The sequence below is a fragment of the Phocoena phocoena genome, chromosome 3 (assembly GCF_963924675.1).
Source record: "Phocoena phocoena chromosome 3, mPhoPho1.1, whole genome shotgun sequence".
Taxonomy (NCBI): Eukaryota; Metazoa; Chordata; class Mammalia; order Artiodactyla; family Phocoenidae; genus Phocoena; species Phocoena phocoena.
In genome coordinates this window covers 133,366,698-133,390,593 of record NC_089221.1, presented here as the reverse complement: position 1 = coordinate 133,390,593, position 23,896 = coordinate 133,366,698, and the positions used below count along the sequence as shown (strand labels likewise).

Genomic DNA, 23,896 nt, shown 5'->3' with positions numbered 1-23,896 from the left:
AGGAAAAAACAAACCCTTTAAGTTTAGGCTTCTGTGAATTGGATTCTCTGTTGCCCACATTTGAATGAATTCCTAAGTGATTCAGCTGACTATTTTGGTGACAAACATACGAATTCTTATCTGTGTTAGAGTTCTTAGTCATTGCTGCTTCACCCCAGCCAGTTCTGAGGGACTGTATCCCATTCATAGCCCTCATCGCTCAAATTGCAAATGGAATGATTGTATTCTGCACAGTGGGGTCTTTCTTCTCATGATCCTAGGGTGCCAACCACAGACCTGCCAGTGAACTACAACCTAAGGCCTGTCATGGGAAATGAGAAATGGAGGAACTGGAGTTCTCTTTCAGGGCTATGGAATTTATAACGGAGAGAATGAGTCAACCAACTCAGAGAGCTGAACTGAGGGTCGCAGAGAGGGCTTGGGTCTGGGGTGTGTGATGTGGACCAGGAACAAGCTGAAGTCATGAGGAAACTGGTCATGGGGAGAGGTTCAGAGTTGAGCAGAAAGAGACACCTGAGAGAAGAGCAGAGCAGGTGATGTCTTGGAGGTTCTTGATAGGGTAGGCATTCCAGACCATGAGTGCCCTTGTCAGGAGTCCCCTCTTCTCTGGGGTAATATGAGTGACCCTCTGTCCTTGTCCTCAAAGAAGCTCTAGCTAATATACTAGACAACAAAAGCTATATTGTGAGTTAATTTTTTAACGTTTCCTATCTCTCTTTCCTTGCATAAGTAGTGTAAAAGATAATACTTCTTTACAGGTTTGTGGTTGGGAATATATGTGAACAGCGCAGTACTTAGCACATAGCTGCAGTTTAATGAATGTTAATTCCTTTCCATTTTCCTAATAACTAGGGCTGTATGGAGGTAGAATGGACTACTTGGAAGCAAGTAGGCAAGCAGACGCTTGACCACATGTATCAGGCTTTGAAAGGATGGTAAATTAGTGATCTTTCGCTTGCCTTTCTTTTCCAAGATTCATGAATCTCCACATCTCTGATTGAATTAGCTCCTCAAGGTAAACTGGTCTATTTTCTTTGCCTTGTACTAGTCCCTACAAAGCAGTGGGTTAAAATGATTGGCTATACCCACCCACTCAGATGCTGGACTGGATCCACACAAATTGAGGAATGGTTGGTTCTGCAAAGGAAGGGTTGGTTCCACAAAGGAAGGGATGATTCTACAAAGGAAGGGATGTTGAGCAGGCAATGACAAGATATCCACTGCAACAGGTCATTCTGCCTTCTGTGCTCCTTCAACACTACCTGAATAGCAGCTACTTGTATAATTAACATTTGTTGGGTGTTCATTATTTGCCTGGTACGCTGCTAAATGCTTTCCATGGACCATCTCATTTAGTACTCAACAGCAATCCAACATGTAGGTACTATTAACTCCATTTTATAGAGGGGTAATTGTGCACAGAGAGGTTAAGTAAATTGCTCATAGCCACACAGCTGGTATGTGGTCAAGATGAAATCCAGGCAGCCTGATTTCCCATCCCACAGGAAATCATAGATAGTAAGGAAGCTGATGCAAGGGTCACTGGGTGAGAGGAAGCTTGCTGAGTGGATCCTCATGGTTGACAATAAGCAGGAGAGGCTACCCTTCTCCTACTAAAAGAACCCATAAAATAGTCCCCTTCTCAGGCTAAAGCCATTTCCTGATCTCAAGAATCATAAGCTGTACAAGCTGGAGGATATTTAAAGATCTTACAACTAGTCAGTTCTTGAAAATGCTCCCAATTGTAAAATTCTTTTTTTTTAATAAGTTTTACTTTCAGGTTCAATTATCATACACAAAAGATAGCAATCAGCTATACTTCAATTTAAAAGAAAAAAAGAGAAAAAGATGGGTTCCTTTTTGCCCTCAGGATGGTGCCCATACTCCTTCATGTAGCTTTTCAGGCCCTTGGTGATCTGACCCCAGCCTGTGTTCCAGCCTCCTCACTTGGCACTTCCATTTCTTCCTCCTGATTTCAAGTCCAGCCATATTGAAATCCACATACACACACACACACACACACACACACACACACACACACACGCACCAATCAAAATCCTTGGATCCCTACAAGGTCTCATTGTTAGTCTACACATAGCCCTGTTTTATTTTTTTAACTTTTTTTTTTGGAGAGAACATTTAAGTTCTGCTTTTATTTTTAAATACTATAATATACACTTTTAAATAGTTTTAATAATGTAATAAACACCTGAAAAGCTGAAATTCTTCAGTTAGTCTGAAATGCCTTGCGGCTATCACCAATGAATTTTATAGGCTCCTCCCTCTGCCTGAAATTCTTTCTACCCCACCCCAATCCTCTCCAATGTCCTTTAGGTCTAGACTTAGAGAGTGTCCTTGACTCTTTTCTTCCACCTTTAAGACTGGGCTAGGAATCTTTTCCTAACACTCCCATAGTGTTCCATCCTTTCCCTGTCACATCTTATCAAAATGTGTTTTATTGCCTGTTAACTTGCTTGTCTCTCACTAGGAAACACTAGCCCATGAGCTTATTGAGGACAAGAATGGCTGGTGTAACACTGCAGCCTGGCACATTGCAAGAACTCAATATATAGTTCAGAGGCTGACAATATTTTATTGTTAAGACCAGATAGTAAACATTTTTGGCTGTGTGGACCATACAGTATCTGTTGCATCTACTCAACTCTGCCATTGCTGTGTGAAAGCAGCCATAGACAAGAAGTAAACAAATGGGCATGGCTGTGTTGCCATAAGACTTTATTTATAAAAATGGATAATGGGCCATAGTTTGCTGACCCCTGCTATAATGATGACGAAATGAAGAAATAATGATGAATGAGTGGGATTATAGTTAACCAGAGAGGAATTACTGGCTACCAGAAAGACCCCTTTATCAGGAAACATGTATTCTATTTTCTTTCTATTACTTAAAAGACTTTTATCCTCTGTGGTCTTATCTGTAGAATGGGACCTGATAATAGCGCCTCTGCCTAAAGATGAACCTATCAGGTCCTTAAGGGTAAAATCTATGAACCTATCAGGTCCTTAAGGGTAAAATCTATGAACCTATCAGGTCCTTAAGGGTAAGACAAATCTTATTTGTCTTTACTCCCAGAGCCCAGAGCCTAGCAGAGTTCCCACATGCCTAGGGTATAATAGGTGGCAGACACTAGCTGGGGTGAAGTGTTTGGTGAGGCACGTGGTTGGATCAGATAATAGTGTAAACTCTTAAGACTGGGAAAACTTTAGTCATCCAGCCAAATTACCACTATGTAGAGGTCCTTCTAGGTTTAGACTTGGGGTCTTTTGATTCCAAATGACAAAAGACTCAACACAAATTGCTGAAGCCCTAAAGGGAATTTACTGGCACATTGATGTGCCTTGATTCAGGGACTCAAATCATGGTTTCTCTATGTCTCCACTTGCCTTCTGCCTGATTGGTTCTCTTATCAGGCAGCCTTCACCCATTGGCTGTACGATGAGTAACATTGGCTTCAGGCTCATGTCCTCACAGTTCAAAGACCAGCGGAAAACAGGGAGAGTCCCTATTTCTCAAAAGTTCTAGTAAATGTGACAAGACTGTGTATCCTTGGCTTTGTTTGGGTCACCTGTCCATCCTTGAGCCAATCACCACAAATAAAATCAATGCCAACTGCACTTTGTTGACTGGGAAAGAGGGAGAGCAGCTTCTCCAGAGGCAAACGCCATACATAGAAAAAAAAGGTGGCAACCACATGGAGAATCTAGGAATGCTATTGCCCCTCCCTGAAGAATACTATGCTTTAATACAATGATACAAATTAACCATCCAATATTAGGATGTTTGTGAATTCCCTGAAGCCTGTCCACTGATCCCATCTTAGGAAGAGAAGACAGCAAAGCTTAGTCTCTTTTTTCCAGTGTGTGACCCCTTCCAGATACCAAATTACTAGTAGCATTTTCATTTCTAAAATAAACATATATGTACTTCTTTAATAATAAACTTTATGTATTTTAGAACAGGCTTAGATTTATAGAAAAATTGTTTTGCTAATACAGAGAGTTCCCATATAACCAATACCTAGTTTTCCCCATTGTTAACATCTTCCATTAGTGTGGTGTATTTGTTACAATTAGTGAATGAACATTGATAATTATTATTAATCAAAGTCCAAAAGTTTCCTTAGTTTTTACCTAATGGCCTTTTTGTCTTCCAGGATCCCATTCAGGATACCACATTGCATTTAGTTACCATGTCTCCATAGGCTCCTCTTAGCTGTAAGTTTTTTAGACCTTTCTTATTTTTGATGACCTTGAAGTTTTGAGAAAACACTCGGCAGATACTTTGTAGAACGCCCCTCAGTTGGGCTGTGTCTGATGTTTTTCTCATAAGTAGACTTAGGTTGTGGGTTCTTGGGAGGAGACTGCAGAGGTAAAGCGCCGTTTATCTCACATCTTGCATCCTATCAACGTGACTTATCTCTGTTGACGATGATCTTGATTGCCTGCCTGAGGCAGTGTTTGCCAGGGTTCTCCACTGTTAAGTTGGTCTTTTTTTCTCCCTCTCCGTACTGTATTTTTTTGGGAGAAAATCACTGTGTCCAGCCCACACTTGAGGAAGGGAGTTTTGCTTCACCTCCTTGAGGAGGGTGTATCTACATACATGACTTGGAATTCTTCTGTGAAGAAGATTTGTCTCTTCTCCCCCACGTATGTATTGATTCCATTATGTATTATATCAGTATGGAGTCATAGATACCTTATCTACTTTGGGTTATAATCCGGTACTACTTTATTTATGTTGTTGTTAAGATTGTTCTAGCTCCGGTCATTAGGAACTCTTTCAGTTGTCTCCTTTGTCCCTTTAACAGCTTTAAATTGTAGATCGCCCCCCGCCTCCCGTCCCCAGCACTTCCCTACTTCCTAGCACTGCAAGATGCTCCAGACAAATCTTAAATATTTCCTGCCTCGGTCCTAGAATCGGTCATTTTCCCAAGGAGCTGTAGTTCCTTTTGTTGGAGAGTAGTGTTGGAAACTAAGATCTGAGTGCTAGGTGTGCTCAGTATGTGCATTTAAAAAATAAATGTAAATAACAAATAAATTCTTCTAAGTTATTTAAAATAATCTAGTTATTTTAAAAAGCTTCTTACTAAAAATATAGTGAATTCCTTTCCTACTTCTTTCCATAAAATTCGAACCCCATGGGGTTTTCTTCAGTTTTTTACATCCATATTACTAATAATGGGCTTCTGCTGGTATTGTTTGATCAGTTTGGACATTCACTATCGACCTCCTGTAATGGCAAGTAGGGTTTGACTCTAGCGCCACCACCCTACTTTCTGTCTGCCCATCTTCCCAAGGAAGTCGTATTTCAATTTTGTGTTAAACCAGTAGCCAGAGTTCCTATTATTATGATATGACCATCATTTTCCCCTGTGAGTTTTGAAAGCATTCCTGCATTATTTTCTAGCTTGGCTATTTAGAAGACCAATGCAATTCTGATCCTAAATCCTTTCAATGCAATATGTTTTTGCTTGTTTTCCCTCTGGAGCTTTTTAATATCTTCTCCGTATGCCTAATATTCTTATATTTCATGATAATATACTATTTCTGTGGGGATCTTTTTATTCATGAAGTTTAGCCTTTGGCCCTACCAATCTGGAGACTCATGTTTTTGAGTTATGAGAATTTAGAAAAATATTTCTTTAATAATTTCCTCCTCTCAATTTTCTGTTTTAATATTCTGAAACACCCCTAGCTATTAGACTTCATAGATAGGTTATATTTTCTAGAAAATTTCCTTAACTTTATTTTTCAAATCTTCCATAAAATTTGGGGGTAAGTATAATCTTTTAAATTTCTAGGAGCTCTTACTTTTTTCTCTGATTTTTCTTTTTTATAGTTTCTCTGTTTCTTTTTTTCTTGGAAGATATTAGTTTTGGGGGTTTTGTTTGTTTGTTTATTTGTTTGCTTGTTTTATTCTGCTCTCTCTGTTGTCTTTCCATCTTTTTCATACAGAAGACTTTCCTGAAATGTCGAGATTCTTGGTTGTTTATTCATATCTTAAAGTGACACCCTAAAAACTGATCAGCAGTGCTGCACGCATGACTGAGACTCATGCACTGGTGACTTTATTGAAGGGGGATTGGGTGATATTGTTGGGGGACACCCAAATATCAGTATCTTTGAGTGTTTCATTTGGGCCGTCAGTTTATTGAGAGATTAAATCACCCAGTTTCCTGGGAATAAGGTGGGAAAAGGATTCACAGTTTAGTGGACATACAGTGGAAAAACTTTCTTTGAATGCCTCTATTTTCATCCCTTCCCCCCTGTTTTCTGGGTTCTCTGATTCCAGAACCTCAACCAAGATTTGTATTTTCACTAATCCTTCAGTGTGAGAAATTTGAAGGTTTAAGGTTCATTTGGCTGGTGACAATCAAATGAAAATTTCTAAAACAATCTAGAACATCTGTGCATCCTTAAATTCCCTCTCTGGGGCTAGGTAGGAGTTGGCCACTGGTATGCTTGGTCTCATGGTGCAATGCCATAAGCGTCACAGATCAAAGGACGGTGTAGTGATTAAGATCACGGACTTTGGGATCAATCAGAAAGTCTTGGCTTAAGTTCTGTTTCTACAGTATTTTTGCTGTGAATGTCATTTACTTAGCTCCCTTAAGTTTCAGTTTCCTCATCCGTTAAAATAGAAAAAAATTTTCTATTTCTTAGGGTGTGAGAATTCAATAATACAGCTCTATTATGTAGCAGAGTGCCTGGCATATAATTAAGCACTCAATAACTAATGATGATGATTTAGAAAACACATCTGGTTGGTGAGCATTGATTTGATTCCTCCTCTAAATGATTCTGTGGCTCTGGATATACTGTTGAATCCATAGCGTGCAGAGGGGCCATAAGTATCATCTAGTTCAAGCCCTGAAATCTAGTTCATGAATTGTCTTGCGTGCTCCTCTCCATCAAGTGGTTTCACTAGCAAGTGGTAGAATTGGGCCCAGACCTTGAGCCTGTTTCTTACCTGAGCCTGTCTGGTAACTGTCACCATATGCTTCCTCTAGTGAACCTCTTTCCTTGCCCAGTAAACTCTAATGGTGTTTTTGGCTTATGTGACAGTTGATGGCAGCCCTGCTTTTGTTTCTCTATTATCAGGGCAAGGGGTACAGGGGCTGGGTGAGGGAGAACCCAGAATGGAAGCAGAGCCAAATTCCCATCTAACTTGCCTCTGGCTCACATGAGGAGTCTGTGTGTAAACCACCGCCAGAGGGGAGAGTTAACTGCATTTTATTGTAAGCTGCATGGTAGCTAGGAGGATGAGTGCACATACACACAAGCATAGATGCTCATGTACGTGTAGGAAATCCCCCTATATGAGTGGACGGTGGAGTACATGCATGCCCACACCATCACTCCACGTGTTTGCACACACACTAATGGGCAGGAGAAACGTGCTCAGCACATTTTATTATACATCGCAGATTGAGGAAGACCATTCAGGAGGGGGAAAGGGAAGATTATGAGGCAAAACGAGAAATGAAACCCAAAGATCCCGCCCTGTCAGCATTAACTGGAGTATAAGAAATGGAATTTGGACAGACAGACAGACTCCTGGGGCCTGCCAACAACCAAAATGTCCAAAGGGCCTCTGATTCTCTGGCTGGTGATTGAGCTCGAGCGGCTTTATCTGAGTAAGTGTTCTCAGACCTTCCATCCAGGAGTCCCTGGAGGCTTGGCACCTCCCGGATTTCCATGGCTGATCTATAAAGGTGAAGTCCATTTCATTCCTGCATCCACTCAGCTTCTCTTGTTTGGAAGGTCTCTCCCTTTCGTTGTGACACAGGGTTTATCTTGAGAGTGGTTTGGGAGTTTTAGGGTGGGGGTATTTATGTTCATACCAGGAATGGTGATTTAAGAAGAGACACAGAGATAAGGGGTCAGATAACATGGGGAAAAGAAATGTCCTTTGCAGGTTTTACTAGCACAATCAGAGCCAGGGGAATTTGTTCTGCTAAGACGCCTTATTATAATCCTTATTTTTCTCTTTATTTTTAGGAGTTTTTGTTTGCTTCTTGGTTTGTTTTATTTTGCTGGGGGTCAGGCGTCCAGGTGAGGTTTACCTTTTCTGCATATTGTTTCCAGGTTTCGGATGATGCAAATGTACACACACTAGGTGTGGACCAGTATAGACCTTCACATCCTGCTGCTATACAGGTGGAATGCACTGGGCTGAGCTGAAGTTGTATCTTGGTCATTAACTTTTGACACTGGCGAGTATGGCCCTTCCATGGAAGAAATGAGGGACTTGGAAAAGACCAGTTTTAACAATCCATGATTCTAGAACTAGACAATATCTAATGTCCCTTGCAGTTTTAACAGTTCATAGTTTCTGCACGTGAATCTTTCAAATGTGCTGCGTGAGAAAACACCTACATTCCATGAAAAACAAGCCTTTGTCATACTGTTCTTCGTGCCTTTCTTTCCTCTAGAACTCCATAAACCCTCAGGTCTCCACCTAAGTCAAGCTTTTCCTGACTACCCATAGCCTCCAAACTGGTTTAACTGTTTCTGCTGTGAGTTCCTGTCCTCCCTGGAGTCCCACCATTAGAGAACTTGTCGCCCTGTAGTAGTTGCTCATTTAACTGTCTCTCTCCCCAGATACCCTTTGGGAGTTAGTGGAATGAAAGCAGTTCCTTTCCCTTTCTTTATCATTGTTTTTGCCTGGTCTTTACCTTGTCCTGGGACCTGGAGGTGTGGAGGGTTTGGTGATGCTGAAAGTTGCTCTGACCACCTTTCCGGCTACTGGCTGGACACTGACTGAGTGGGCTTCTCCAACCCTACCTGAAGAAGGCAGCACCTGGTGGATGATCTCTTTGTTTTTCATTTGTGCCTTTTCTAAAATGACCACTTTAGAAGGCAGTGACTGCTCAGACTCATTGGTGATCAGAACTGAATGTGCTCTTAAAAGATGCCAGATCAAACCCTTCACTCTGTAGATGATGAAATTGAGACCCAGACTGGGGAAAGGCCTTGTTTAAGGTCACCAGCTAGAGAAGAAACCAAGCTGGCACCAGAACCTAGGTTGTACCCACCGTCCTGGGTAATCCCCCAAAAGAGAAATTGCTTTAATACCAATGATTCCTTTGCTTCAGATAATTTTGCAGCTGGAAAGAAACAGTTTCTTATCCTATCTCTAAGATTAGAAATGCTTCGTTATTTGTACTAATAATTTATTAATTTCATGTGGCATTTAATACTCCATCTCTTGTGAACTTGAGAACTATTTTTTTTTTTTTTTTTTGCGGTACGCGGGCCTGTCACTGTTGTGGCCTCTCCCGTTGCGGAGCACAGGCTCCGGATGCGCAGGCTCAGCGGCCATGGCTCACGGGCCCAGCCGCTCTGCGGCACGTGGGATCTTCCCGGAATAGGGCATGAACCCGTGTCCCCTGCATCGGCAGGCGGACTCTCAACCACTGCGCCACCAGGGAAGCCCTTGAGAACTATTTCTGAGGCGAGTATTATCTTCCCCCTTTGCCTTATGAGGATAATGAGGTCAGGATTAGTGTGGCTTTCCTCCAAAGAACACAAAAGCAGTAACTGGCAGAATGAGGTTCTCAATGTAAGCCTGATGGGTGTTTTTCTGTCACACCTGCTTCCTTTTTTTTAACATTAATTTTTAATCCAATAAGTAATACAGAGACACCCTTGGTGGAACAATTAAAATGTTATAAAGTTAAATCCCTTTTGATTACTGCCCTCAACCCCAGTCCCTTTCCTCTGATCATGGAGCTGCTGACACAGTGAGTTGGGTGTATGTCCCACCAGCCACTTTTCTCTACGTTTACTTTCATATGTCTGTGCCCACAAAACCTGCCAACTGGTTTATTTATTTTTTAAAATGGTTTTGTATTTTATGTGTCATTTTGAAACTTCTCCTTTTCATACGTTGATAAGGCTTGGAGTTTTCATGCCGATGGATATACATCTGTCTAATTCTATTAATCTTGTACATTGTGGTTCCACGGAAGGACTGTGCCATAGGTTAGCCACTCCCCATACACACACTGTTCATTTCATTCACACACATATGACACTGCAGTAAACATTTGCAAATAGGCTTCCTTGTGCACCTGTGCTTTTCTAGAGCAAATAACAAACCATGAAATTGCCCAGGCTTAGCTAGGTCACTTGCATGTTGAGTATTAACCAAAACTGCCGAATTTCCCCAGAGTGTGGCTGTACCAATTCACACCCCATTTCACTCCAGTTTACTCCAGTAGGCTAAGTCATTTCCCAGCTCCCAGTCTAGCCAACACTTCATATCATCAGCATTCTAATTTTTGCCAGTCTAATAGTTGAAGTTTACTGATCACTCATATTTCCTTGTCTATGAATTGCCTGTTTTGTCCTTTGCCAGTTTTTCTTTTCTTTTTTTTTATTGGAGTATACTTGCTTTACAATGGTGTGTTAGTTTCTGCTTTATAACAAAATGAATCAGTTATACATATATCCCCATATCTCTTCCCTCTTGAGTCTCCTTCCCTCCCACCCTTCTAGCTGGTCACAAAGCACCGAGCTGATCTCCCTGTGCTATGTGACTGCTTCCAACTAGCTATACATTTTATGTTTGGTAGTGTATATATGTCCATGCCACTCTCTCGCTTTGTCACAGCTTACCCTTCCCCCTCCCCGTGTCCTCAAGTCCATTCTCTAGTAGGTCTGTGTCTTTATTCCTGTCTTGCCCCTAGGTTCTTCATAACCATTTCTTTTTTTTTTTTTAGATTCCATATATATGTGTTAGCATACGGTATTTGTCTTTCTGACTTACTTCACTCTGTATGACAGACTCTAGGTCCATCCACTTTACTACAAATAACTCAATTTTATTTCTTTTTATGGCTGAGTAATATTTCATTGTATATATGTGCCACATCTTCTTTATCCATTCATCTGTTGATGGACACTTAGGTTGCTTCCATGTCCTGGCTATTGTAAATAGAGCTGCAATGAACATTGTGGTACATGACTCTTTTTGAATTATGGTTTTCTCAGGATATATGCCCAGTAGTGGGATTGCTGGGTCGTATGGTAGTTCTATTTTCAGTTTTGTAAGGAACCTCCATACTGTTCTCCATAGTGGCTGTACCAATGTACATTCCCATCAACAGTGTATGAGGGTTGACTTTTCTCCACACCCCCTCCAGCATTTATTGTTTGTAATGATGGCCATTCTGACCGATGTGAGACGATATCGCATTGTAGTTTTGATTTGCATTTCTCTAATGATTAATGATGTCGAGCATCCTTTCACGTGTTTTTTGCCTTTGCCGGTTTTTCTATCTAGTCTTTCCGTATTGAGTAGTAGGATGCCTCTTTCTATACTGCGATACTTGGGATAATAAACTGCTGGATCTCCAGTAGAAATAATTCTGTCCCACACTTTTTATTAATTTACCAAATATTCATAGGAACAAGCTCATATTTAGAAGTCATTGATTTTTGGTGCATGTGTTCTGCATTGCTATCACAGCTGAGGTTGAAGACAATTTTATTTTTTTCCCTGGCTTCATGGGAGGCAAAATGGGCTTCCACAGCATGTACAATCTGTGAAACATCTCCATTGTGGCAAAGTAAAGAGACGATGAGTTTAGGGAAGGCTCCAGGCGGGTCTGAATTTGGAATGACCTTTCATCATGAGAGCAAACTTTACAAAACCCAGCAAGTACCTCATCTGGCTTACTACCTGGGCAACTGCTAGGGCTCAAGCTCACCTTCTCCCAGAGAAGGATAGCTGGAAGTTGCTGCCGCCTAGGGTCAGGGAGGAATACGGTGCTACTGGCCATGTCTTACACAACTTAGCCAACGGGGTTAACAGAGTTAGTGAACGGAGAGTCTTACAGGAGGGTACCTTGAAGAAAACAATGAGCAAAGAGATATGGGGATATATGTATATGTATAGCTGATTCACTTTGTTATACAGCAGAAACTAACACACCATTGTAAAGCAATTATACTCCAATAAAGATGTTAAAAAAATTTTTTAAATATAAAAGGGATCTAGGTACTCAAGAAGGAGCAGGATGTCATCCTGACACTGGAGCTATAGCCTGCCTGGCTCTCCTGTCAATAGTATGGTTTGATTGAGAACAATCACTGATGCTCAATTAAATCAGAGGGCTTAACATTTGCAGCAGTGAAAAACTTTCATGGACTCTCAGAGATGGAAGTTATCTTAGAAGAGGCTGTCCAGTGGTCCTCAAACAGAGTGGGTGGTCAGTGACATCAGGAGGACCTGGAGGCCTCGGTTATGTACATTTCCATGGGCTTTGGCCTCTTAGATTCTGACTCAGGGTTGGGTAAGAAACTAGGTATTTTTAGCAAGCTCCCCAGGCCATGCTGGTGAGCAGCTGAAGTTGGGAAACACAGATACTTCATTTTAAAAATGGTGCTATGTTCTATTTCATATAGCTACCATGGTCAACCTCATCACCAGCATCTTTATGTCACAGCTGCCATTCCAAAGAATTCCTGTGATTCCTTTCCAGTTCTAACATTAAAAAAAAAAAAAATCCACAAACTCCACGTAAGTTCACGTTCTCTAACAACAAACAAATGGTCCAGAGCAATTAATTTCTACCTCCAGTACTAAAAGGAGAAGAGGACAATGGGATATAGTTCCACAGCCTGTCTCCCCGCCATAGCAACACTCTGGGGTGGAAGACAGACAGAGACCCATTTGAGGCATTCAGGTCAGTGGTAGGTGATCACTGCCTATTAAGATACACTGGGTAGACTGCAGTTTTGGACCTGTTTATATGAGTTAGTGGCATTGGATTAAAGGGTCAGGATTTTCCATGGAGAATTTATTGTTTTATTGAATGGTACTTAAGGTCACAGTTTTTTTTGTTTTTTGTTTGTTTGTTTTGCGTTACGCGGGCCTTTCACTGTTGTGGCCTCTCCCGTTGCGGAGCGCAGGCTCAGCGGCCATGGCTCACGGGCCCAGCCGCTCCGTGGCATGTGGGATCCTCCCGGACTGGGGAACGAACCCGCGTCCCCTGCATCGGCAGGCGGACTCTCAACCACTGTGCCACCGGAGAAGCGCCGGTCAGGGTTTTTTTAATCAGCAAATCTGCTGTGGAGATGTGAGCAGACTCAGGCGGTCAGCTGTTTCCACTTGAGGGATGGAGGGGTGTGGAGTTAGGAGCTTAGCAGCAGCTAAGGGCAGGCCAGAATTTGGGCTAAAGAAACATATACACTACGACCCTCTTCATCTTCCCGGAAGCATCTATCTGCACAATCCCTGTAGAGCATATTTGAGAGATTTCAGTACCTTACAGCCTAGTTTTCTCATCTTTCCTCACAGCTCCAGCTGCATCAGAGAGTGTCGTGAGAGCGTTTTGGGGTCAGTCGGTGACTTTGCCCTGTACGTACTCATCCTGGTCTCCTAAGAGCAACAGCATGTGCTGGGGCAAAGGCCAGTGTCCCAACTCCAAATGCAATGATGAGCTTCTCTACACCGATGGGACAAGGGTGGTCTCGAGGAAGTTGCCAAAATACCAACTTCTGGGGAATATCCGGAGAGGGGATGTCTCCTTGACCATCTTCAACACCAACGAAGGTGACAGTGGTGTGTACTGCTGCCGCATAGAGGTGCCTGGCTGGTTCAACGATGTGAAGAGGAACATCCGTCTGGAGCTGAGAGGTGAGCACACAGGGGCTGTGTCTGTGGATGGAGAGGCTCACGAGTCATGGGTCATAGAGTCAGTGCATGGTGGTGGAGAGGCCGAAGCTGCTTAAGCAATGAGTGGGCAGATTAAATCTGAGACATGTTGATGACTAGAGGAGCCACAGTCTGGAGCAGATGCCTGTGGGAGCCAAAAATCCCACAGAAATGAGTGAGGGGTAGAGGGTGGGAGGTAGGGAACCAGTGAAACTCAGGGTCACTCTGAAGAGGGCAGCTGCTTCTTCTCTAGGGAATTGCAGAAATTTGGGCCCAGTGCTTTCAGATCTCCCACTTATCATGTGAAGTATATTGAATTTTGCACGTTGGCAAAGATTTCACAATTAAAAAAAATATTGGATGAATGAGATAAAATGTGTTGTTCATGGATCAGCTTCAGCCCATAAGCCCAACTTCCAGCAGAGGGGAAATTGCAGGGGATTTGGAGATAGTCATAGCAGTTTTCAGGTGATCTTTCCTTCTGTTACCGTCAGTTGCTTTCGATGAAATTTGAAATACGGTGGAACTCGTAACGATTTGAGCTGCATGGAGTACAGCCTATGGTTGAATTATGTGAACAATAACCACTGTTCCTGCTGGTCTGGAATGGAGCCTCTCAAATTCAGCTCTGTGTTCAGCCTGCACCGAGGACTGAGGATTCTTGGGCTCTGTTCCTAACTGGACTGGCGTCTTGGAAGGCAGGTTCTGGCTAGCCATGCAAGTAATAAGCTTCTCCGATGACTCTCATGTGCTCTAAAATTGAGAACAACTGATGGGGATGCTTCTAATTAGGGAACTTTCACGAGCACATATGAAAGTATACTTTTTATATACTGAATATATATATCTAGTATACTTTTCTCTCAAAGCAACTTTGTGAGATAGAGGTATCATTAGGATTTGTTGAAGTTAAATGATGCCAATCCAAGTCTTTGCTTTTCAAGCCTGATATAACCAGCTCTTACTCTATAAAATATTGGTTGACATCAGCACCCTATGAGGACATTTCTAAGTTCACTTGAAACTAATGATGTCCTTCTGGTCCATTAGAGTTAGTGGAAATTTGGCATATTTAAGAGAGGGTGGTATCTGTAGAATAACTGTTGCTAATGAACTCAGATTCAGATGTTTAGTGGGTGAGTGGTTTGGGCATGAACCAATCTTTAATATCTGAAAGAGACTACATTTTCACCCTATGTTACACTCTTTGGACTCGCTCTTTTTAGATTTTAATTTTTATTGTAGAAAGAACACCTAGCATGAGTTCTACCCTCTTCATGAATCTTCAAGTGTACAATATACTATTGTTAACTATGGGTACAATGTGTGCAGCAACTTTCTAGAGTTTATTCATCTTGCTTGACTGAAATGTTATGTTTGGGCTCACTTTTGGTGGGATCATTCATTTACTCATTCATGCATGTTTTTGGAACACCTACTATGTACCAGACATTGTGGTAGGTATTAGATTTGTAGCAGAGAACAAAATAAATACCAGCCATTCCCTCGTGGAGCTTACAGTGTACTAGGAGAAACAGACATTCCATAACAATCAACAAATAAATGTGTAGTTAGGAAATGCAACAAATGCTATGAAGGTCAAGTATGAGTGTGCAAAAAACATTGTTATTGTCGAATGCGGATGACCTCCTTGCAGAAGCGTCCTTTTAGCTGAGACATGAGGGTTAAGGAGGAGTCCATCTAAGGAAGAGAGAGTCTAGGAAGCAGTAGGTACAAAGTCCCTCAGATGGAAGGTCACTAATACTGTGGAAGAACTGAAGAAAGGCCAGTGGGCTGGGGAAAAGTGAGGACAATAGAGTGGAGGCCCGAGATGGGAAAGAAAGAGCAGATCAGGTGGGGCCCTGAGGGTGAGGTTGGGGGTTGGGTCTTCATCTTAAGGGCAAGGAGAACCCAGTAAAAAAGTGTAGGTAGGGGACTGACATAATTAGATTTGTCATTTTCAAAGATTACTCTGGCCACTGTGTGAAGAACAGGTTGGAAAGGCCAGGACTAGAGTTAAGACACCCAGTTTTCATGGGCATTTTAGTGGTCCAGGCTCGTGGGCCAGCTGAGGCAGCAGAAAGGCAGAGAAATGGACGGATGCCGGCTACATCTGTAGTGTTTCTGTCTTCCTCCGTCTCCACTTGGCACCAGACGTATCTTCTATTGGGTACAGGCCCCACGACCACGCGCTCAACAACCACCCATCGCCCAACCACCGCCACCACCGCCGCCGTGACGACAACCACAGCTGTGCTTCCAACAACCACAGTCGTGCCTACACCTGACCTGCCAGGCACACCACCGCTTCAGATGAGAACCGCTGCTGCACTCACCACCACGGCAGCCACATGCCCTCTGACAACACGGGAGTCCCTTCGTGAGGAAGACACGATACTTCTGACCCTTGAGCCTTCCACAGAAGGGCCCATCCTCACTGCAGGTGCCTGGTTCAACGGGCCATTCTTTCCCTTCTTCTGGTCAGATGTACCTTGGATCCCTTGGAAGAGGGTTCTCCTGCTGAATGGGGCAGCCCAGCAACTTGCTCTTAGGTCTATGTGTGTGTGTGTCTGTGTATGAGTTTGCCAGGGCTGTCATAACAAATTCCACAGACTGGGTGGCTTAAACAACAAAAGTTTACTTTCTCACAATTCCGGAGGCTAGAAGTCTGAGATCAAGGTGTCAGCAGGGTTGGTTTCTTCCAAGGCCTTTCTCCTTGACTTCTAGATGGCCGTCCTCTCCCTGTGTCCTCACATGGTCTTCCTCCTTTGTGTGTTTGTGTTCTAATGTCCTCTTTTTGTAAGAACACCAGTGATATTCTATCAGGACCCATCCATGTAACATCATTTTTACCTTAATTACCACTTTAAAGGCACTATCTCCAAATACAGTCACATTCCAAGCTACTTGGGCTTAGGGCTTCAATGTATGAATTTTCGAGTAGGGCTGGGGCGGGGGTGGGAGGGGACCACACAATTCATCCCAAAACTGTGTGTGTGTGTATAGTTTCATTAAATTGTTCCTTTTCATTGTTTTATGATTTCCTTTTTTGTTGCTTTTTTTTTTTCCTTTGTGCTTTTGAAAAGTCAGCATTTTTGGTTCTCCAGTTGACCTCCCAGGAGTCTTGGGGACACTTAGTAAAGAACCAGGAAATGTGAACCTGGGTCAGACACCAGTTCCATCCTGCCGGGGCTTAAGTCCCTACTCAGGCATTAGAGATTGGCTGAGGAAAGGCCTCCGGATGCCTTAAAATATCCCTTGATGAACTGGTTCTACCTTTTCTTTCTTCCTTTCTTTTCTTTCTTTCTTTCTTTCTTTCTTTCTTTCTTTCTTTCTTTCTTTCTTTCTTTCTTTCTTTCTCTCTCTCTCTCTCTCTCTCTCTCTCTCTCTCTCCCCCCTTCCCTCCCTCCCTCCCTTCCTTCCTTCCTTCCTTCCTTTCTCTCTCTTTCTCTCTCTCTCTAGCTCCCTCCCTCCTTTCCTTCCTTCCTTCATCCTGAATCCTTCTTGATCCTACATCTTGGAACTCTCACTGAACTACTAGCTCCACTAATTATGGGGGCTTATCAAAGCTCCCACCACGTTTCAACCTCTGATTCTGAGGTAAGAATATTAGAAAAGAATCATGAGATAGCTTGAAAGCTTAGGCGTTTCAGCTGCCTCAATAAGGCCTGGATTAATTTAAACAACTTTACAGTATCGAATTGGCTAATTCCATTATACTCTGTGTAGTCACCTAAGGTCCATGAACCCTAAGCCAATTTTTATATGTAACTTTTTATTCATTTGGTCTTTAAAATAATCATCTTAGAATACTACGTTTGCAGTTTTTCCCCTAGATTCTAAAAATTACTTACAATCCTTGGAAGAAAAACTGGAATAAACATAGAAAAGTACAAAGACAACTATAAAAATAGCCCCAAATCCCACCACTCAGCACAAACACCTATTTTTAGCTGCCTTTTACCAAACGTTTTTTCTCTTCCAGACTCAGAAACTGTCCTCCCTAGGACCTCTCAGAGAAGCACTGAGGCGACTTCTGCAGATACTGCCTTACTCACATCCAAAGGTATGTGGCCGGGGTTCTCTCTTTTTCTTTCCTCACCGCTTAGCCTGAGGGAAATACTGAATAGCGTGTCACCAAGTCAGATGACTAGAGATGACTGTTGGGTCCTGTGTGCCATGAAGTCCACCTGGGACAAATTGGTATCAATACCGCATTTGTGGCTCATTCCTCCCTATGGATTTGAGAGTGTGAGAGAGACCCATTGACCTTGATTTGTTTGTGCAGTTCTCCACGGTAGCACATCTCTAGAATATCTGCCTTTCCACTCTAGGTTGGGTGGCACTCGGCTATCTCATCCCCCAATTCCAAGCATACTGGTCTTCTGTGTTGAAACCCCGGAGGGTGTACTCACTTGACTCCTTGGCTGTTTATAGTGGAGGGAGAGTTCTTTCATTCATTTGTCCTTTCATCCATCCAGCCAGACTTCTTTAGGTATTTACTAGTGCCCAGGGGCAGAGAACACCCTGAAGATAATTCACAGCCTTGCAGGTGCTAGAGGGGGCTACCTGGGCTTGGTTATCAGTTGTACTACTTTCCCCTGGGGGTCTCTGCCCTCCATTGTGTAACTTCATGCATATAAAATTTGGACGAGTGCCTGGCCTGTTAGTAAGCGTGCAAAAGGTAGCTGTTACCTTAGTGGAGTTTATAATCAAGCAGAGGAAAACAGACATCTATGAGGTAAATAAATCAACGCTTGTGATAATAGAGTATAGGGGGGCCGTAAAATAGAGTGGTTCATGTGTGCGTTCTGGTGTCACACTGCCTGGGTACAAATCGTGCCTCTTCTCTGCTGTGTGACTTTGGGAATGTTCCTTAATCTCTCTGGGCCTTGGCTTCCTAACTGGTCAAATGGGAATAATGAAGCACTTACCCTGTGTCTCTTTCTGAGGATTAAGTGAGAGAATGCAGGTAGGTGACTTAGAACAGCATCTGGAATGTACTAAATGCTCAGTAAACATTAGCCTTTTTTTTTTTTTTTCTTGCGGTACACGGGCCTCTCACTGTTGTGGCCCCTCCCGCTGCGGAGCACAGGCTCCGGACGCGCAGGCTCAGTGGCCATGGCTCACGGGCCCAGCCGCTCCGCGGCACGTGGGATCTTCCCGGACCCGGGCACGAACCCGTGCCCACTGCATCGGCAGGCGGACTCTCAACCCCTGCGCCACCAGGGAAGCCCCAGCCCTTTTTTTTAATGACAGAAGTCAGTTTAGGGGAAGAGTGCCCCCCCACCCCACCACCTCCCAACAAAATGGGAAGACAGGCATCTACCTAAGTTTGTTTTCTCCTTTCCTTTGTATATTTTCCAGGGTCTAAAAGTTGGGTTCTCCAGTCAACACGCCAGGCATTGATGTGGGAAGCGAGTGACTCGGTGGTTTCTCAGCCAAGAGGTAGGGGGGTTGTTCTCCTGTGAGTGGTTTGCCTTTGGACTTGGGAACAATCTGACATCATCTGCCTGCTTGTCTTGGAATTCTGCTCTTTTGATTGCACTGTCGTCACATCCTACATCCTCCCGCCAGCTGGGATGAAAGTGAAACTTGCTAAAAGCATCAGTGTTGGCTCCATCCCTTCTCTGCCTCATTTCTGAAAACCCTCTGTTGGGATCTGAAGCTAGGAATGCTAGTAGGAAAAGCAACCATTCATCTTTCAAAACATTACTAATTTATTTTAAATTATGCAAATTGTACACCAGTGTAGTTTTGTTAGGGATACATTTTTTTAAAGCTATTTAGTTATTTATTTTTATTTATTATTTGGTTGCTCTGGGTCTTAGGTGCAGCAGGTATACTCCTTAGTTGCAGCTCACCGCCTCCTTAGTTGCGGCATGCATGTAGGATCTAGTTCCCTGACAAGGGATGGAACCCAGGCTCTCTGCCCTGGGACCGTGGAGTCTTAACCACTGTGCCGCCAGGGAAGTCCCTAGGGATACATTGTTTTGTAATATCACTGATATTAGTTGAAGCTGATCATTCTTCAGACCTTTTTCTATTCCCTTATGAGTGGGTATAGATATAGAAATATACAGTTGTGTTTTGTGTGTGGATTTAAAAAAAATGCAATCCTATTGTGTGCTGCCTTCTGCATTTTTATTCACCTAACATTACACATTGGACCACTTTCTTTTTTGGTCCATGTTGATCTCCATCACTGTGTTAAATTGCTGTATAGTATTTTCTACTATGGGTACTTATAGTATCCATTCCGCATTGAGGGGCACTAAGGTTGTTCCAAAGCGTCACATCATAAATATTCTGCAGTGAGGATCCTTATAGGTGTCTCCTTAGTGTTCATGCAAGCGTTTCTTTAGCTAGGGTGGTGACCAAGAAGGAGAAATGCTAGGTTCAAAGAACTGTGTGCTTTTATTTTTTTTTTTAATTTATTTATATTTTATTTTTGGCTACGTTGGGTCTTCATTGCTGCACACGAGCTTTCTCTAGTCGCGGTGAGCAGGGTCTACTCTTTGTAGCGGTGTGCAGGCTTCTCATTGCGGTGGCTACTCTGGTTGCAGAGCACATGCTCTAGGCACGCAGGCTTCAGTAGTTGTGGCACGTGGGCTCAGTAGCTGTGGCTCGCGGGCTCTAGAGTGCAGGCTCAGTAGTTGTGGCATACGGGCTTATTTGCTCTGCGGCACGTGGGATCTTCCCAGACCGGGGCTTGAACCTGTATCCCCTGCATTGGCAGGTGGATTCTTAACCACTGCGCCACCAGGGAACTCTGAAATGTGTGCTTCTAAGTTTTATAGCTATTACAAAATTGTCCTCTGGAAAGGCTGTGCTAATTTATCTTCCCACCCACAGAGTATCTGCTTTCCCATATCCTCCCCACACTCAATATAACCATTTGTTTAATTTTTTTCAATCTCCCGAGAAGAAAATGTCATCTCATTCTTCTGTTGTTCTGATTAACAGAGAGTTGGAGTGTCTTCCTCTATGTTTATTAGCCAGAAAACAGCCATCCTTTAACTCTGTGAAGGAGGCAATGTAGCATCACTGACAAAGGCTCGGAAGATGGAATTGGAGGGTCCTGACAAGAGTGAGCGGAAGGGAGATAGGTTTTGAAGGAAGACTCTATCTAAATCAAGATGAAACGCAAGGGCGATCTCATGTTGAAAAGCTTTGGCATGCACTAACTCACACAGTGGGAGGACGGGAAACCTGGACTGGTTGTTGATAACAAGGTGCCAGTGATCCAAACCTTCTTTGTCCGTGGGATGTGGTAGGGTGGGGGCCTATTTTCTGGCAGAAGAGAAGGTAGCAACTAGAAAAGTGACAAAGGATGGTCAACAAGTTTGCAAAATGTTTCATTTATTCCACTTAAATCTTGGACTATTTTACACTGAATTGCAAGGGAACAGAAGGTCATCTGATGTTTTACTATCTTTTATAATATCCCTGATCATTTCATTTCACTGCTGCTTGATAAATCCTGGGAGAGAGAACACTTGTGCCCATACCCATAGGCGGCACTGCTGAAGAGGAGCTGGTTATAGGAAGGTCTGTCAGTCTCTGTGTAACATCTGTTCGTTGTGGAAGAAGCCAGGGTTTATTGAGCACATATCATGTGCCGGCATGGGGTCAACTGTTCTCCTGGGCCACTTAATTCAATCCCTCTTACCAGATGCTCCAATCTCTATTTGTCATAGCTTTTTCAAGCCCACACAGCTGTTGGGTGCCAGATCCAGGAAGTCTAGCTCTGATTCCATACTCTTAGGTATTAGTTTATTTTGCCTTACCTTCCAGTCTGAAATAAAGTATCATGTTCTTGTCATCTACCATCCTTTTTTTCCATCGGTTTTTGTAATGAAACATTTATAATACATACTGAGGATTTAGCTAGGTGTTAGGTGCTGTATAAGGGTTTTAACTTATATTGTTTTATTTAAATCTAACAATGACCTTCTAGCCAGGTATAGGTATTATCCCCATTTTACAGATAAAGAAATGGAGGGTCAGGGAGTTTATTATAGAAGCTAACACCTACTGAGGTCTGTCTTTGTTTCAACGCTCTGCATTTTACATGCATTGCCTCATTTGATTTTTCACAAAATCCTATGAGATAGATACCATTATCACCTCCATTTTAGAGTCCGTGAATGTTATATATCTTGTCTGGTAGATGATGGACCTGGACTTAACCCTTCTCTGCTCAACTCTGATGCCATTCTGACCCCATGGTAGGCTGCCCCCGCCCCATCTACCCTCTGGAAGCACTTAGAGAATAAAACTACTTCTTCATTTGCATAAAAATGCTTTCAACCCATTTCAGAGAACCTACATGCTTCTGTGGGCTTTTTCTTACCTTGGCTAAATATTCCCAATTCCTTCCTCATGTCTTCATGTAATTTTTGGATGGCCAGGCTTCCATGGTTGAGGACTGCTTTAAATTGTTCAGGTGGATATTGCTACAATTATTATTCCCTAAAATTAGCATTACCTGGAATGGCAATTCTTTACTTCCTCTCTTTGGCTGCCTGGAACAGAGTTCAGAGATGTGGAGTGATTTGCCCAAGATCACACAACACAGTAGTGCAGAGAGAGAGGTGGGATCACACCCGGTTTCCAGGGGTATTATTAAAATGTGTACATGGACTCCTAAATGGAGTTGTCTGTGGATGAACTTGGCAGGGGGACAAGAACCCCCCTGAAATTTTATATATATATATATATATATATATATATGTGTATATATATATATATATATATATATATATATATATATATATATATAGTTGTGTTTGTATATGTACACACACATTTTCCTGGGGAAAAAAGTATAGAACTTTTATTAGATTCTCCAAGAATTCTGCAAAGCTCCAAATGATTAGGAACCATAATTCAAACAAACAACAATAAAAATTCTCATAGGTTTCTTCCCCCCAGCTAAAGGCAGCCTGTTAGGGGAATACGAACTCTTATGCCTCTAGGTAGCTGGAAACTCAAGTCAGTCCCTCTAGCCTGAGGATTAATTTCATTTCTTGCTTGGCCACAGGAATGTGTGAAATGGTCCCAAATTGCTCCATAGTGACCCAACATCTCTATTGGGTAAAGACTCTGAAGCTAAGGTGAGGAGACCCACATCACCATGTCATTTCCTAAATAAAATCGGGTGGCTTGGGATTAAATCCTCTGCAGATTATGCCTCAGCCTCACTTTTAGTGCCTCAATAACATCCCAAATCCTTTTTTTCTAGTCCTTTCTCCTCACATTCTTCTCGGTAGCCTGAGGTGGGGGTTAAAAGACCTCGTTTGGGGAATGTGAAGGCTCAGGGTTATATACCAGCTCTAACGTTTTATGCTTTATTTTTTTCTTTTAGAATATCAGGTTCTTGTTCTAGGCTTTTTGAAATCTCAGTTTCCTCAAAATGTACAATGGAGATAATAGTACATGGTTCATAGGGCTGTTAAGTGAGGAAATGCATGAGAAAAATGTCTGGTCCATAATTACTGACTAGTAAATGACAGTCCTCGTGACAGATTCTGATGCCCTCTGCTCACTGGATCTCTGCTGATCTTCCTACTCACACATCTTCATTCTCTGGCCAGGCCGGCTGGGGAGCAAGAGGCCACATCTACCAGCTCCCAGCTGACTCACTTCCTTCCAAATACAGAGACACTTTTTTTTCCCCCTGATTTCAAAACATATTAAAGAGCTACAGTAATCAAAACAGTATGGCACTGGCACAAAGACAGACATACAGACCAATGAATACCATAGAGAATAAACCCTCACATACACGGCAGAGACACTTTTTAGTTTTATGATTTTTTTTAACTGCTAATTGCTCCAGGAAAAGAGCTGATGAGTGGCAAAATTGCAAACTTGGGGAAGTGACGAAAGCTTTTTAAAAAATCTCATGGCAGTCATTCTCGACTCACTATTAAAATAAATCTGATTCTGAAAGCTTTTCACTGGCTGCTTATTACATGGCTCTATGGAACTATCAGTTATGGGTTTTGTTCCTCTGGTGCACATCTTTAATCTTCTGATGCCTCTCAGTTGTTTTGTCCTTCTCACATCACTCAATCTAGGGAGGCTTCACTCTATAATTTAGGCTCAGAAATCAAGTTTTGCTTGAAAAAGAGCTGTGGTCAAGTTTGCCATGCAAGGGCTTCCTGATTTGTATTATTTATTTGATTAGACACCTCCAAGTAT

General features: G+C 42.6%; 1 protein-coding gene across 1 annotated transcript in view; it reads left to right on the top strand.

The window, feature by feature from the left end:
- Nucleotides 1–7,600: 7,600 nt before the first annotated feature.
- Nucleotides 7,601–23,896, top strand: part of TIMD4 (T cell immunoglobulin and mucin domain containing 4) — a 33,552-nt gene continuing 17,256 nt past the window's right edge. Inside the window, exons 1-4 of the mRNA XM_065875343.1 lie at nucleotides 7,601–7,658; nucleotides 13,331–13,669; nucleotides 15,864–16,130; nucleotides 17,673–17,753. Of these exons, the coding sequence (XP_065731415.1) occupies nucleotides 7,601–7,658; nucleotides 13,331–13,669; nucleotides 15,864–16,130; nucleotides 17,673–17,753 (745 nt within the window). The remainder of the gene's footprint in view (nucleotides 7,659–13,330; nucleotides 13,670–15,863; nucleotides 16,131–17,672; nucleotides 17,754–23,896) is intronic.